At 45.6% G+C, this 13,050-nt stretch overlaps 1 protein-coding gene across 3 annotated transcripts in view; it reads left to right on the forward strand.

The window, feature by feature from the left end:
- erc2 (ELKS/RAB6-interacting/CAST family member 2) overlaps positions 1–13,050 on the forward strand; it is a 42,034-nt gene that overhangs the window by 14,311 nt on the left and 14,673 nt on the right. For all 3 annotated transcript variants that reach the window (XM_076037224.1, XM_076037226.1, XM_076037225.1), the window contains exons 3-10: positions 997–1,431; positions 2,031–2,105; positions 6,860–7,015; positions 8,400–8,567; positions 9,485–9,652; positions 10,916–11,053; positions 11,867–12,007; positions 12,156–12,296. In XM_076037224.1, coding sequence (XP_075893339.1) covers positions 997–1,431; positions 2,031–2,105; positions 6,860–7,015; positions 8,400–8,567; positions 9,485–9,652; positions 10,916–11,053; positions 11,867–12,007; positions 12,156–12,296 — 1,422 coding nt within the window. The remainder of the gene's footprint in view (positions 1–996; positions 1,432–2,030; positions 2,106–6,859; positions 7,016–8,399; positions 8,568–9,484; positions 9,653–10,915; positions 11,054–11,866; positions 12,008–12,155; positions 12,297–13,050) is intronic.

Here is a 13,050-nt window from a genome sequence, read left to right on the forward strand (position 1 = left end):
TCCTTTTCTGTTGGCTCATGCTCTGACGCCCTGTTTTTACCATGCGTTTGTTTTTCTGTTCATTCTGCCCATGCTCTGCAGCTGCTGGACGCCAGGAGAACCAAGGTTTGTCCCTATGTTTGCAACACATGCCGTGTGCACAACATAGAGTCACCTGTGTGCTGTGTTTTTCCAGACACCTGGCTGTCCCTTTGCACCTTTGCAACTTCTGATCCTCCTAAGAGTTATTTCCAGTCCACTCTCCTTTTCCTGCCAACTTTCGTATTTTCCCTGTAAGGCACCCCTGAACTATAAAGAGTGATTTGTGATGTTTCTATTGTACCAGTGCACCTGCCTGTGCCATTGGGTTAATTGCAGCGCGTGTCTCCTTTGCTCTGAGCACTGATTGGGCCCGTTTTCTGGACAGGGAAAATTTTAATCTGTATTTAATTTGAGACGGAAACACAAATACCAAATACACAATAAGATATTATTTGGCTCATCAAAGTCTTAATAATGTGTGTTTTGTAGTATTATATTCTGGATACTGAGACAGGCCGAGGTAAACACGCTCGTCCATTTACAACGATGGCAGCAGCTCATGTTGGACAAGTGAGAACAAATTCTTTTTTCCTCTTACAGATTCTCCATTACTTTCCTACTCTTTTTTTATACTGGTAACAGTATTTGCCCTCAGTTGAAATACGTATATGTAACGTGACCTTGGCCAAACGCCTCTGCTGTGGTATGCTGCAAAACTAGCACTGTGTGACAGCTGCGGCAGCTCTGCCTTGTTGCAAATAAGGAAGATAATCCACGTTCCAGAATAAAGAAAAGAAGTTGAAGTTTTCCTTCAACAGGCCATGCAGTTGTGTGGCAAGATTGCGTTAAGTTGGCTCTCCAAGTTCTGTTAGATATAAATACTAAAAATTCTTCACTTGGAGCATCCTTGATAAGAGTGTTCTGTGTCAAGTCTCTTTCAGTAAGTGTGTGTTACTTGTGTGTGACGGCCACCAGCACCTCCAGATGACCATCCAGGCTCTGCAGGACGAGCTGCGAACACAGCGAGACCTGAACCACCTGCTGCAGCAGGAGGGCGGCAACCGCTCCGCCTCGGACCACTTCACCACCATCGAGCTGACGGAGGAGAACTTCCGTCGGCTGCAGGCCGAGCACGACCGCCAGGCCAAGGAGCTCTTCCTGCTGAGAAAGACTCTGGAGGAGATGGAGCTGAGGATCGAGACCCAGAAGCAGACGCTGGGCGCCAGGGACGAGTCCATCAAGAAGCTGCTGGAGATGCTGCAGAGCAAAGGGCTGCCGTCGGGGCCGAGCAGGGCGTCCGAGGAGGAGGAGCAGGAGAGGGCCAGGCGCATCGCCGAGGCAGAGGCCCAGCTGGGGCACCTGGAAGTCATTCTGGACCAAAAGGAGAAGGAGAACATTCACCTGCGAGAGGTACCAGTGTGACCACGCTGATGCTACTGTGTCACGTCCACCTGTGTGCTAGGCTTTGGTTTGACTGCTGTTTTACCCTAACGCCAGTAGAGGGCAGAGCTGAGTATCAAATATTTTCCGGATATAAGATTTTTAAGGAAGCCCGCCTGAAAGCGGGTTTCAAATTTAGGCCACTGTCACACGGGCTTCCTTAAAACATGGTGACGCAAGACGGAAGCTAACTGTGGATATTCTTATTCTAAGGGTAGAAAAACCAAGTTACTTTAGTTTTAATTATTGTACTGCGAGTAAACACTTTTATTAATGTGTTTATGGGCAGTATGTTAAACATTTACCAACATAAAAATCATGAATAAAGCCAAATCTGACACACTGGATGTTTAAAAAATGACCTAAATCATATTTTCAAGTCCAGAGGTCGCAACTTCATGAAGAGCATCCCAAATCAGAAATATCATTTTTGTCAAAGTAAATAATTAATGTTGTTGTTGCTGTCATAGATCATTGACATAAAATGTATTTGTGTGCGTGCTGTATCGTCAAGCCATCCACAGCTTGCGCTGTTCTGGTGACACAAGATATTATGTGTTTTCTCAAAGGAACTGCACAGAAGAAATCAGCTGCACCAGGATCCAAGCAAAACCAAGGCTCTGCAGACCATCATAGAGATGAAGGTAAGATCATGTGAGACAATCACATTGCACTAACATGGAAGGAGTTAAAATCTATTCTTAATTCTTGTTAAGATCATGGAAAGCTTCATCCAGAACATATTACTTCAGCTTTCCCATTCTTCTGAATGCATCTCTACATCTCACGTATAAAGGCATTTTGTAACTAGACCTGATGAAATTATGCCTTCTTACCTTTTTAATCTACATATAATCTACATTTGCTCAGTTTTGCAAACTGAAAAACAATTTTGCTGCTGTCCTTCCTGTTAGACTCAGAGTCTCCCACACCTCCTCTGGTGCCTGCTGCTAAGCTGCAGGGCACCGGCTGGGGACCACCGCTCATGTTTCACCACTTAATCCAGACCCCGACTTCAGGAGCTGTTTGCTCTCTCTGCCCCTCACCTGTTGTCCTGTTAATTCCTTAAATTTGTGTTCCTCGTCTCCTCCCATGTCTCTCTAGTTGTTTTGTGCAGTTTGGCTCCTATTAGCCCTATAAGTCTTTCAGCAGACATGTCATTGAGTATTCGACTAAGCTTCTGCCCTGCACGTTCACCAGGTAGTGCCTTAAACTCCACCCACTTCCTCTACCAGGTCCATATATTTTGCCCTTTTGCTTTCATGGGCTTCCTCCAACTCCCAAAGCTCCGTGGGCTCAGCCAACAGTGCTGCTTTACCCCTTGAATATAAATGACAAGGGTTCATATCCAGTTGGAGTTTTGTTTTTCTGTTTGTAACGTTCTTATGAATGCTGCAATTCAGCCCGCACGCAACCATAAAACTAACAAGGCCCAGTAATATATTCAAAGGCAATTCATTTACTTTTCTATTAGTCACTTGAAAGGACTTTTATTAGACCTGTGTTATAATGGCGGCTCTGTTTTGATAGAGACCCTAGTTGTGAGTGTGTGTGTGTGTGTGTGTGTGTATTTGCACGCGCCGCGGTTGTTGTCGCTGTGATCACCAGCAGCTGAGTCAACAGTGAACACATCTCGCCCCCTCTTGTCTCACACACAGACCTGCAGACTCACTGTGCATCTGCTCGCAAAGCAGTTGGGTAAACATCAACACAGAACAGCATTACTATTCAAAACATCCACCATGGCGAACCTGGGACGGTGTGCACAAGCTGCTTTAAGTTTCTCTTTTTATGTAGACGTGACAGTGTCAAACTAGAAAAATACAGATTATAAACCATTTGCAGAATGTTTTTTCCTTTGGAGATCAGCTGGTGGATTTCTTTTTCTCTTTTTATTGTAAGAACACCCAAATATGGCCGACAGATTTTGCTGTCTGTTTCTCTTTTCTCAGAGTGCAAGATAAATTTGCAACATGTTGTGTTGCTACTCAGAATTAAGTTAATTTCAAGTTACTTAGGCATTTTCATTCCAGTCTTAGTAATTGAAAAATTGTTTTGGAAGTATGGTAGCAGTCCTGTCAAAATTCACTTACCCATCTATTCAGTATCTGTTACTGATTCTGCTGCCCTCAGGGTCATGGTGGGTGCTGGGCCCTGTCTCAGCTGTCTTTCAGTTGTTGCCTGTTAATCGCAGGATCGCATAAAGAGACCAACAACCATTTGTACTCACACTCGCTCCTACGGCCAGTTGAGAGTTCCTAATTTGTCTCTCACATGGATGTTTTTGGACTGTGGAAGGAAGCCACAGAGACCCGGCTGGAGAGACACAGGAGGAACTTATTTGATCCCACAAAGAAAGGCTCTGCATTCAAACCCACAACCATCTTGCTGTGAGACGACAGTGCAAACCACTGCACCACCATGTCGCACCTTCACTTAGCAAACATTTTTTTAATATGTAGAAGGTGCAACAAAGCATGACAGCGGGATAAATATGCTGTTCTGGACGGGAGCGCAAAGGGGTAAAGACCCAGATTGACTCAGGTTTTTTCAGACAAAAGGGTTTATTTTAAACCATAAACAAAACTAAACTAATGGTGTCCGTGAGGGAAACTATTAAAAAAACCACACACTGGGAGACTTAACAAAAATACAAAGTGGATACAAAAAAAGGAAATAACCAGTAACTGAGAACCCCCAAGAACAGACCTGAGCGCAACTGAACACTTTGGCAAAAACCACATAACAAGAACCTGGACAGAAAGCAACGATCCCACAAAGGGAGACAAGGACTATTTATACACTGGGCCAGAGGAACACAGGTGAGAACAATCAAGGGCAGGCCTGACAAGGAGACACAGGTGACGGACATCAAGAAATCAACACAGGAAGTAAAACTAAAGATGCTGACGACAGACTAAACAGGAAATACACAGAACTTGACAAGTTCTTTCCATTGTTAACCTCGTGTGATCTTTCCACTGAAATATACGATGACTAACCAGAATGTAAGATTGGAATTATATGACAAAGAGACGTTACTCCATTCCCAAGTGCTGAGTTGCCAGTATGCATTGAAGTGTATTTTTTTTTCTTAAGAGGCTGAAATACATTGGTGATGGTTTACTTTTATTTAACTACTGATAAGAAAACAACTTTGAAGAGAATACAAAGTAACAGTGACAAAGAGAGCGAGAGGCTTGCGTTTTAAAAGTTGCAGTTTTCGTGCTTGATTCTAGAATAAGACTTTTTTACAGGAGTTCATTGCTCTTTGTAAGGCACATCCTTACATACAGCCTCCGTATGTATGACGTATGTAGGTTAAAGTTTTCATAGAGACCCCTGGATGTGTGGCCAGGGGGCATCATCGTTCCTGAAACGGACAGTTTTGAAACAGGTGGACGGATGAACTTGTGCTTGGAGACGACAGAGTGATTCCGAATGCAATATTGACTCAGTGGCAGCAAATGATCTCAGCTGATGCCAACAGCGATACTGTTTTATTAGATGTCCTCCGGAGTGGAATACCTTGTTCCTCGCCCCACCCGGCTGTTTGACTGCGTTCACATGCTGCTGAGCAATTCACACATGTTGTCTCTCTCCCGCCCCCCATCTTCCATCATTGCAAAAAAACAAAACCAAAACCCGATTCGTCTGATTTCAGACGTGCAACACGTCCGTACGGCCGATGCGTGCGAGCATCGCCCACCGCTGCCTCACTGCAGAAGCCTGACATCACTTCCTCAAAATAAATCATGACATCATCGCTGAGCTGACACAGCCCCTCTGTGTCGACGGAGTGCAGTCCCCCCCCCAGTCCTAGTCATGTGACATCGGTGCTCTAAGATCCTCTCGATTTACATACAGGGCGAGGGAAGACTCGCCTCCTTCTCCTTCCTTCTTTTTTCTTTCTGTTTTTTTCTCCCCTCCCTCTGTTTACCGGCAGACCCGCGCACCCCCCCTCCCCCCACATCTCCCCACCCCACCACCACCACCACCACCCCGGGCCGCGTTCGCGCTGATGCTGATGGAAGCACAAATAATCCTCCCTGCTCTCCCTGCTCTCCCTGCTCTGCCTCCCTCCATCCCTCCATCCCTCCCTTCTCCCTTACATCCCTCCCGCCCCGCTCCCGCCGCCTCCCTCACCAGAGACGGTGCACGCAGCATATAGCCTGCCTGCCTGCCTGCCTGCCAGCCTGCACCGCCGCTACCATGGAAACAGGTGTGGTTGTTTATGACAGCGAGAGGCCAGTGTGCAGGAAGACAGATAGGAAAGGGAGACGCGCCGAGGCAGGCGAGAGGGAGAGATAAAGAGGGAGATTGACCGACCGGCCGGCCGGGGGGATCAGCTGGCACCCAAACTGCACCAGCAGTGCTGTGCATTTGGACGGAATTTAAAAAAAAAAAGAAAAAAAAAACATCATCCGCCTCCTCCTGAAGGTACGGCGCCGCGCGTCCGCTACGGCGACTTTAGCTCGTTGACGCCAGGCGGAGGCTCAGGTGAGACGCAACAGCGGGGCCAAGTGCATGTGCATGTGCATGTGCATGTGCATGTGCATGTGCATGTGCATGTGCGGACGCTCATGCATTGTGAGGAGGACACCGATGCCCCCCCGCCCTCCCCACCCCCCTTCCCTTCCTTCCTTCCTTCCTCGTCTCTCCTTCCTCATTACGTTCCATTTACCCGCGTTCCCGTGTTTAGCGGCGAGCTGCGACTGACCCGGCCAGCGGCCACAAGTTCACAAGTCCAGATCCGCTCGGGAGCTCCAAGACAGCGCGAGAGAGAGAGAGAGAGAGAGAGAGGAAAGGGGGAGGGACCAGGTTCGCTCCATGCTCTGCTGGAGAGGGAGATGGACCATGGATAATCTTAAAGACGTTGTATTATTTATTTAAAAAGCTCGCCAGAGCCAGAGCTGCGTTGGCGCTGCAAGCCGAGGTCTGGATCCCGCGGTGGTCGGCGAGCTGCCGAAGCTTGTGATTCTGCCGCCGCCCCCCTCCCCGAGCCTTCGCAGCCCTGCGCGTTCCTCTCTCTCTCTCTCTCCGGGCTCCCAGCTGATCGCCTGGCGCCGGATGTGCTCTCAACATTTCCCAATGGTGATTAGACCTCGGTGCCGCTGCGAGAGGCTATGTTTTGCGCCGGCAGATGCTGCAGAACTCTCAGCCGTGCCGCGAGCTGCTGCTGCTGCTGCTTTATCTGGCTGCACCTACGTCTCTCAGGCTCCTTCTTTACCTTTTCCGTTTGTCAGTCTCTCTCTCTGTCTGTCCCCGGCCTTGTTTTTTTTTTGCTTCTTTTCCCCCCCACCCCGTCTCCCCGGTTGAGCGTCATTTGACAACATGCAACTTGTGGACCTCTCCGTGCGGGTTTTGAGGTGTGTCTGCTCTGCGTTTTTGTGCGCAGGACACCAAAATCGCCTCTCTGGAGCGCAACATTCGAGACCTGGAGGATGAGATTCAGATGCTGAAAGCCAACGGCTTGTTGAACACAGAGGACCGCGAAGAGGAGATCAAACAGATGGAGGTCTACAAGAACCACTCCAAGTTTATGAAGACCAAGGTAAGACCGCGTGTGCCGGCGATGCGGCTGGAAAAACACACCTGACTGTGTTGTTGCCACAGTGTGGACAGACGCACAAGCCGATGTCTCATTTAAATTGCTGGCTTTAACATCTCGCGTCATTAGTAAAAGTATCCTCTTGGCAAAAGGCTCAGCGTCAGGAGCAGCGAAAGAGGCAAAATCAGCAGAATACTTTCTGCAATGAAATCCTCAGTGAAGCAGGGAGGGTTTTTTTTATTTATTGCTCGCTATCATGAAACCATCAGTTATCCTCATTTCCTGTCTAGTTTTTCACCCTAAAAACTTGTTTTTCGCAACCAGACAGAAAGTAAGTGGCGTTGTCGTGTTATTTGACTGCGTATCGCTTTGATAAAAAGCTCCTGCGACTTGACTTGAGGTGTTTCGTGGTTTTGTGGTTCCACCTCCTCCCACAATGTTTGTGTCCAGCTCGAATTGATTTTGTATCTTTTGCTAATGAGAAGAGAGCGCCGCACTGTGCAGCTCGCACCTGCGGATGCATTTCTGTTGTTGTTTGAGGTTTTGTTTTTTTTCTCTACCTGTGTTTCTTAGTCTTTTTGTGTTTTTTTTTTTTTTTCACAACTTCTCACCAAAACCGTCACGTGTTTGCATGACAGTTGTCCAGCCTCGGCCTATTTTTGCTCGGAGAGCAAAAAAAAAAAAAAAAGATGAATGAAGTGATTCATCTTTTCATAGAACACATCACACAACTTTCTTCCTCCCACAGTGCTGTGTTAGTCTGCGCCGTGACAGTTGCACCAAGTTTGACAAACAAAGAAAAACTTGAAAAAATGATAGTAGTTGATGGTAGTTGATGGTATTTCTTGCAGCACAGATGCTTTCTGTCTGTATCCATTCATTGTTTTCCAGTGTGGCTTCGCTGCCCCTGCTGGCCTTGTTTTTGTTGCAGCGGCTCTCTGTGTGTGTTTGTGTGTTGTGTGTGTGTGTGTGTGTGTTGGTGTGTGGCTCCTACTCTCTTTGGATCATTTTGACTCATCCACATGTTATTTGACCAAGCACAGGCCAGCCACAGTTTTGTTCTCCTATTTTTAGTTCTCCTTTCATCAATCATGAATAGAGATTATGTATAATATATGATGAATGCAGGGGAGTCAGTCCCAAATGCATTTTTAATGAGAGAATAGCGCATTGATGAAAATAGTGCAAAAGCCGTACCGAGTAGCTGCTGCTTTTGTAAGAAAAAAAAACAAAACAAAAAAGCTTTCTCTCTGTGTGTGTCTGTGTCACACACAGACACACACACACACACACACACACACACACACACACACACACACACACGGCACACTAGCAACAACATGACGTTGTTTACGTGATCTGCCGCTCTCGCTCCTTCCGTCTGCAGATCGACCAGCTGAAGCAGGAGCTGTCCAAGAAGGAGTCGGAGCTTTTGGCTCTGCAGACGAAGCTGGAGACTCTGAACAACCAGAACTCGGACTGCAAACAGCATATTGAGGTGCTCAAAGAGTCGCTCACTGCCAAAGAGCAACGCGCTGCCATCCTGCAAACAGAGGTAACGGCAAAACAACCCCCCCCAGCCTCCCTTTGCTTCCCGCACATAAATGTCAGCACGCACTCAAGTCAGTCAGCCTGGCATCCCCCCCGACTCGGAGCACCACAGAACAAATCATAACCCCCCCCACACACACACACACACACTCCCCGAGCTTGAGGTCTATTACAGAAAATAATTTCAGCACTTTATTTACTCCGGGGTTTGAAAGCAACTGCACTGTGACCCAGGGCACCACATGGAAAAACGGTAACGCGTGATTCGCTGTCGCAGCACATTGGATAAAGAAAATAACATCTGAACGCGTCACTGATGAATAAATAAATACACTGTTTAGCTTGCTGTGGTGACAGAGGACACTAATAAATACCTGCCAGGCGGACTGACACGTCTTTAGACTGATTTAGACCAGCATGCGCACATCTATTGGCATACAATCAACAAAGATGCATGGCTTGATTCTACTCTTAAATTCCCAGCTTGTAGATTCCTTTGTTAAGAAGAGGGTCCACCTGTAAACTCTGCTGATCTGCCGCACATCTACAGACTCTCTCTTGAAAGGAGAGTCTGAGCGTCTGCTTGGTATTTTTGGGATGTCACAGTTGCTATAAGAAAAATGTGAGATCAAACAGGACGACGGAACGCAGGGATTATCATCAACGGTGTCCTCTCTCCAGGCGGAATTAGCAAATGAGAGAGAATTTTTTTTTGCAGAATGATTCTGAAAGAGCGCTGTGAGCTGCAGGGGTGGGGTCAATTAGCCTCCCAGTCTGCCTGGCTTTGAAGAGACAACATTTCCACGGACGCTGCAATGTGTGCATCTCACACACCGGACCTTTAACTGAACTGTACGCGCAGCTGTTGTTGCTCTTTAGTTTTTTTCCCCGTGCGTCGTTAATTCTGTTTGCCCGCTTCAGGTGGACGCTCTGCGTCTACGGCTGGAAGAGAAGGAGTCCTTCCTGAACAAGAAGACGAAGCAGCTGCAGGACCTGACCGAGGAGAAGGGCACGCTAGCCGGAGAAATCAGGGACATGAAAGACATGCTGGAGGTCAAAGAGAGGAAGATCAACGTCCTTCAGAAGAAGGTGAGGAAGCACCACCTGCAGGACAGTGGGGGGGGGGGGTGTTCAGTCAGTTAGTTCAGCGTGCGATTAGTCCAGATGAAGGTAGTTACGTTTGTGTCCTCAGCTAAACCAGTAAGTACGTGAGAGTGTAAAGTGGAAGGCTTCACACAGTCTCTGTCGCTCTCAAGGGGAAGGAAGGTGTCCATACAAGGATGAGCAAGATGTTTCTGCTTCACCGAGTCACTCTCTGTGTGCAGGTGTGTGTGTGTGTGTGTGAGAGAGAGAGAATTGAGGGAAAGGGGTGGGGGTGGGGTGCGAGGGGATCGCAGCTGTTTCAACTCAACTCATTTTTTAAAATCTGCATTCTCTTCCTGAACCTGTCATTTAATTAGTTGTTTAGAATCCTGGATTACTTCACATATACAAACCATAAGTGTCAAACTCCTGGTCCACAGTGCAATTATACTCTACCCACCGCGAGGCAATACAGAATCACTACTCCAGCTATTATGTACTGCAGATACTACAAATCTCAGAATGCTCTGCTCGATCAGGTCAGGACGTTCATTGAAGGATATTATTATGACTTATTTGGTGTATTGTTGTTACTTGGCATTTTCATTTATTGGAGAAAGGTTACTTATGAAATTTCAATCAGAAGACTGCAAATTAAAAAGAGGCATAGGATTTTTATTTACATTTTATTTATTTTGATGAGTTTTTTCAATCTGAAATTCAATTTGGCATCGCGCAATATTAAGTTATTTATTGTGTAGTATTAAGCTTTGCTTGTTCCATGTTCAAGTTGAAGCAAAACTTGTTTGGGTTCGTATAAAATGGTTCACTGTTTTTTCTTAAGGGATATTTTTTTTTCAGTAAATATCAATGTTGGCCCTCTACAATGTCCAAATTTGACGCTGTGTATTTAAGTTTGATACCCTGGTTTAAACTGTTTAAACTTTTTTGCCTCATTTGTTGCCTGATTTCACTCTTTTTTTCTTCTTTATGTGTTAATCAATAAGCTCCTGTGCTAGTTCTAATGTCTGAGGGTTTTTTTTTATGTGTGTTTTGTTTTTTGAAAAAAGAAAATGAGAGTGACCTTGTTTTGCATGTGACTGACTCTTCAAAGACTTTTCTTAGGCTGGCTGCTATGCCATCATCTTTAAACAGCACTTAAGTTCATCGACTCTGCCATTCGTTCTCATTCTCCTCTTCCTTCCTACCTTCTCCGCACCTCCACCCTCCACCACCTCCTCCTCCTCCTCCTCCTACTCCGCGTGTCAGATTGAGAATCTGCAGGAGCAGCTGCGGGACAAAGACAAGCAGCTCGGAAACCTCAAGGACAGGGTCAAGTCTCTGCAGACCGACTCCAGTAACACAGACACTGCCCTGGCCACCCTGGAGGAGGCGCTGTCAGAGAAGGTGGGCAATAAATATTCATGGCTTGCACGGTCATTTTGCCAGCACAATCTTAGTCGGATTCTGTAACACTGAAAGACGATATTTGTAAATTTGATATTTGTAAAAATAAATAAATAAAAAAACCTTTGTCACCTACTTTTTTCCTCAATGTGAAAAACAACTAGCATTACTATTGTTGTTAGCCATTTTAGATTTAGTGGCTCTTTTTTCCAACATCAATATAACATTTCAATTCAGTTCATTGATAGAAAGGAAGTCCATTTCAGTCGAGTAGAGGATTAAATAGAGTTGAAGAAGTGTGAAACAGAACTGAGCGTTCTATTTTTAGATGAACTTACCCTTTCAGAATGTTTATGCCGTTAACAAATACAGAAAAAAAATAAGGCTCAATACCTTTGGGATGAAAGAACCATGTTGCCTGTGTAATTTGGGTACTTGGTTTAAGAGCCATCTCACTTTAGTTTGTGATATTTCAAAGGAGACGTACGAGCTCTCTGAGGCCACTGGTGCATTCACTGACATAGATTTCAATGAAGATTTTTAGGCTTTGTCCATGACATGGAATCCTCATAAAGCTAGTGGGTAATTAGGTATTTAATGTGTTAAAGTTTAATGTTGAGCTCTGCTTGAATGAAATTCTTGATATTAAATTCTTTGGATAATCACGCTGACCTTGTACGTGCCTGCAAGAAAAATGTCGCGATTGTAGCCGGCAGCGCAAGAACCGTACGATTCTTTCAAATCTCACCTTTAAAGCTTGTGAATTCACACCTCAGTATGTTTGTGTGTGTGTGTATGCGGGCGCGCACGCAGGAGAGGATCATAGAGCGCTTGAAGGACCAAAGGGAGCGGGAAGACAGAGAACGTCTGGAAGAGGTTGATTCCTACAAGAAGGAAAACAAGGACCTGAAGGAGAAGGTCAACAGCCTGCAGATAGAACTGACGGAGAAGGAGGTCAGTGGGAATGCATGTGGACAGTGTCAGAGTGCAGCACGTGACTTTACATTAGAACACGTGCTGTGTGTTCCTCTAGCCTGCTGTGCTGTGTGTGTGCTCCACACAGCCACTGTGCTAATCACCTGTGTTGTGCGTCCGTCCGCAGTCCAGCCTCATCGACTTGAAGGAGCACGCGTCGTCGCTGGCGTCGTCCGGCCTGAAGAGGGATTCCAAGCTCAAATCGCTGGAGATCGCCATCGAGCAGAAAAAAGAGGAGTGTAGTAAGTTGGAGACGCAGTTGCAGAAGGTGGGTTTGTGCAAACTCAACCGCGCAAAGTTTGCCGTTCAGTTCATTGCAAAGCGCTTGGATTTGTTATTTTATTGACACGAATGAGTGATAACAGCTGATGACAGATTGAGCAGATTTGCAGAGCTGTTTGTTTGTCATGTTGGGCCTTAAAGACGGAGCGCAGGGGCTGATGTGTAAATGGAAAATGATAAATTGAAGGATCTTCAGTTTTGTGAATGCTTCCTGAAACATATTATCACAGCAGTGTATAAAATACACACTGGTGTAGCAGCTGTGCTGGAGTTGTAGATGGTTATTGGCAATCTAAATGTAATGATTTTGATTTTCCAAAATATTTTACAATTTTTTTTATTTTCCAATGAATGTGTCTAGTTCAGTATTTGGCTTTGTGATGGCTATATAATTTGGTCACTTTGACAAAATTTGCTGATGATTGATAGATGATTAATGTTCTATCCTGCTAAACACTCATTTCCCAGAATAGTTATTTGCCCCCCACCAAATCTAAATAATTGAATTTAAGAAAAATGTAAGAATAATTTGTTAGCCTAATAGCATAGTTGCCTAAGTTATATTTGAACATTTTCGGACAAACAAGAAAAAAAACACACTTTTCAAGCACATTGGTGAAGTTAGGCAGATATCACAATTTGGCCAAAAAAAAAATGACTAAGGCCATTATGTTATTAGGCTAACGAATTAAGAAAATGAAAATTCAGTCAGTTCAGTTGGTCTTCCTAATTACCACAGC

The sequence above is a fragment of the Nelusetta ayraudi genome, unplaced genomic scaffold, assembly GCF_046127955.1.
Source record: "Nelusetta ayraudi isolate G7.1 ecotype Tasmania unplaced genomic scaffold, CSIRO-AGI_Nayr_v1 ptg000050l, whole genome shotgun sequence".
NCBI lineage: Eukaryota > Metazoa > Chordata > Actinopteri > Tetraodontiformes > Monacanthidae > Nelusetta > Nelusetta ayraudi.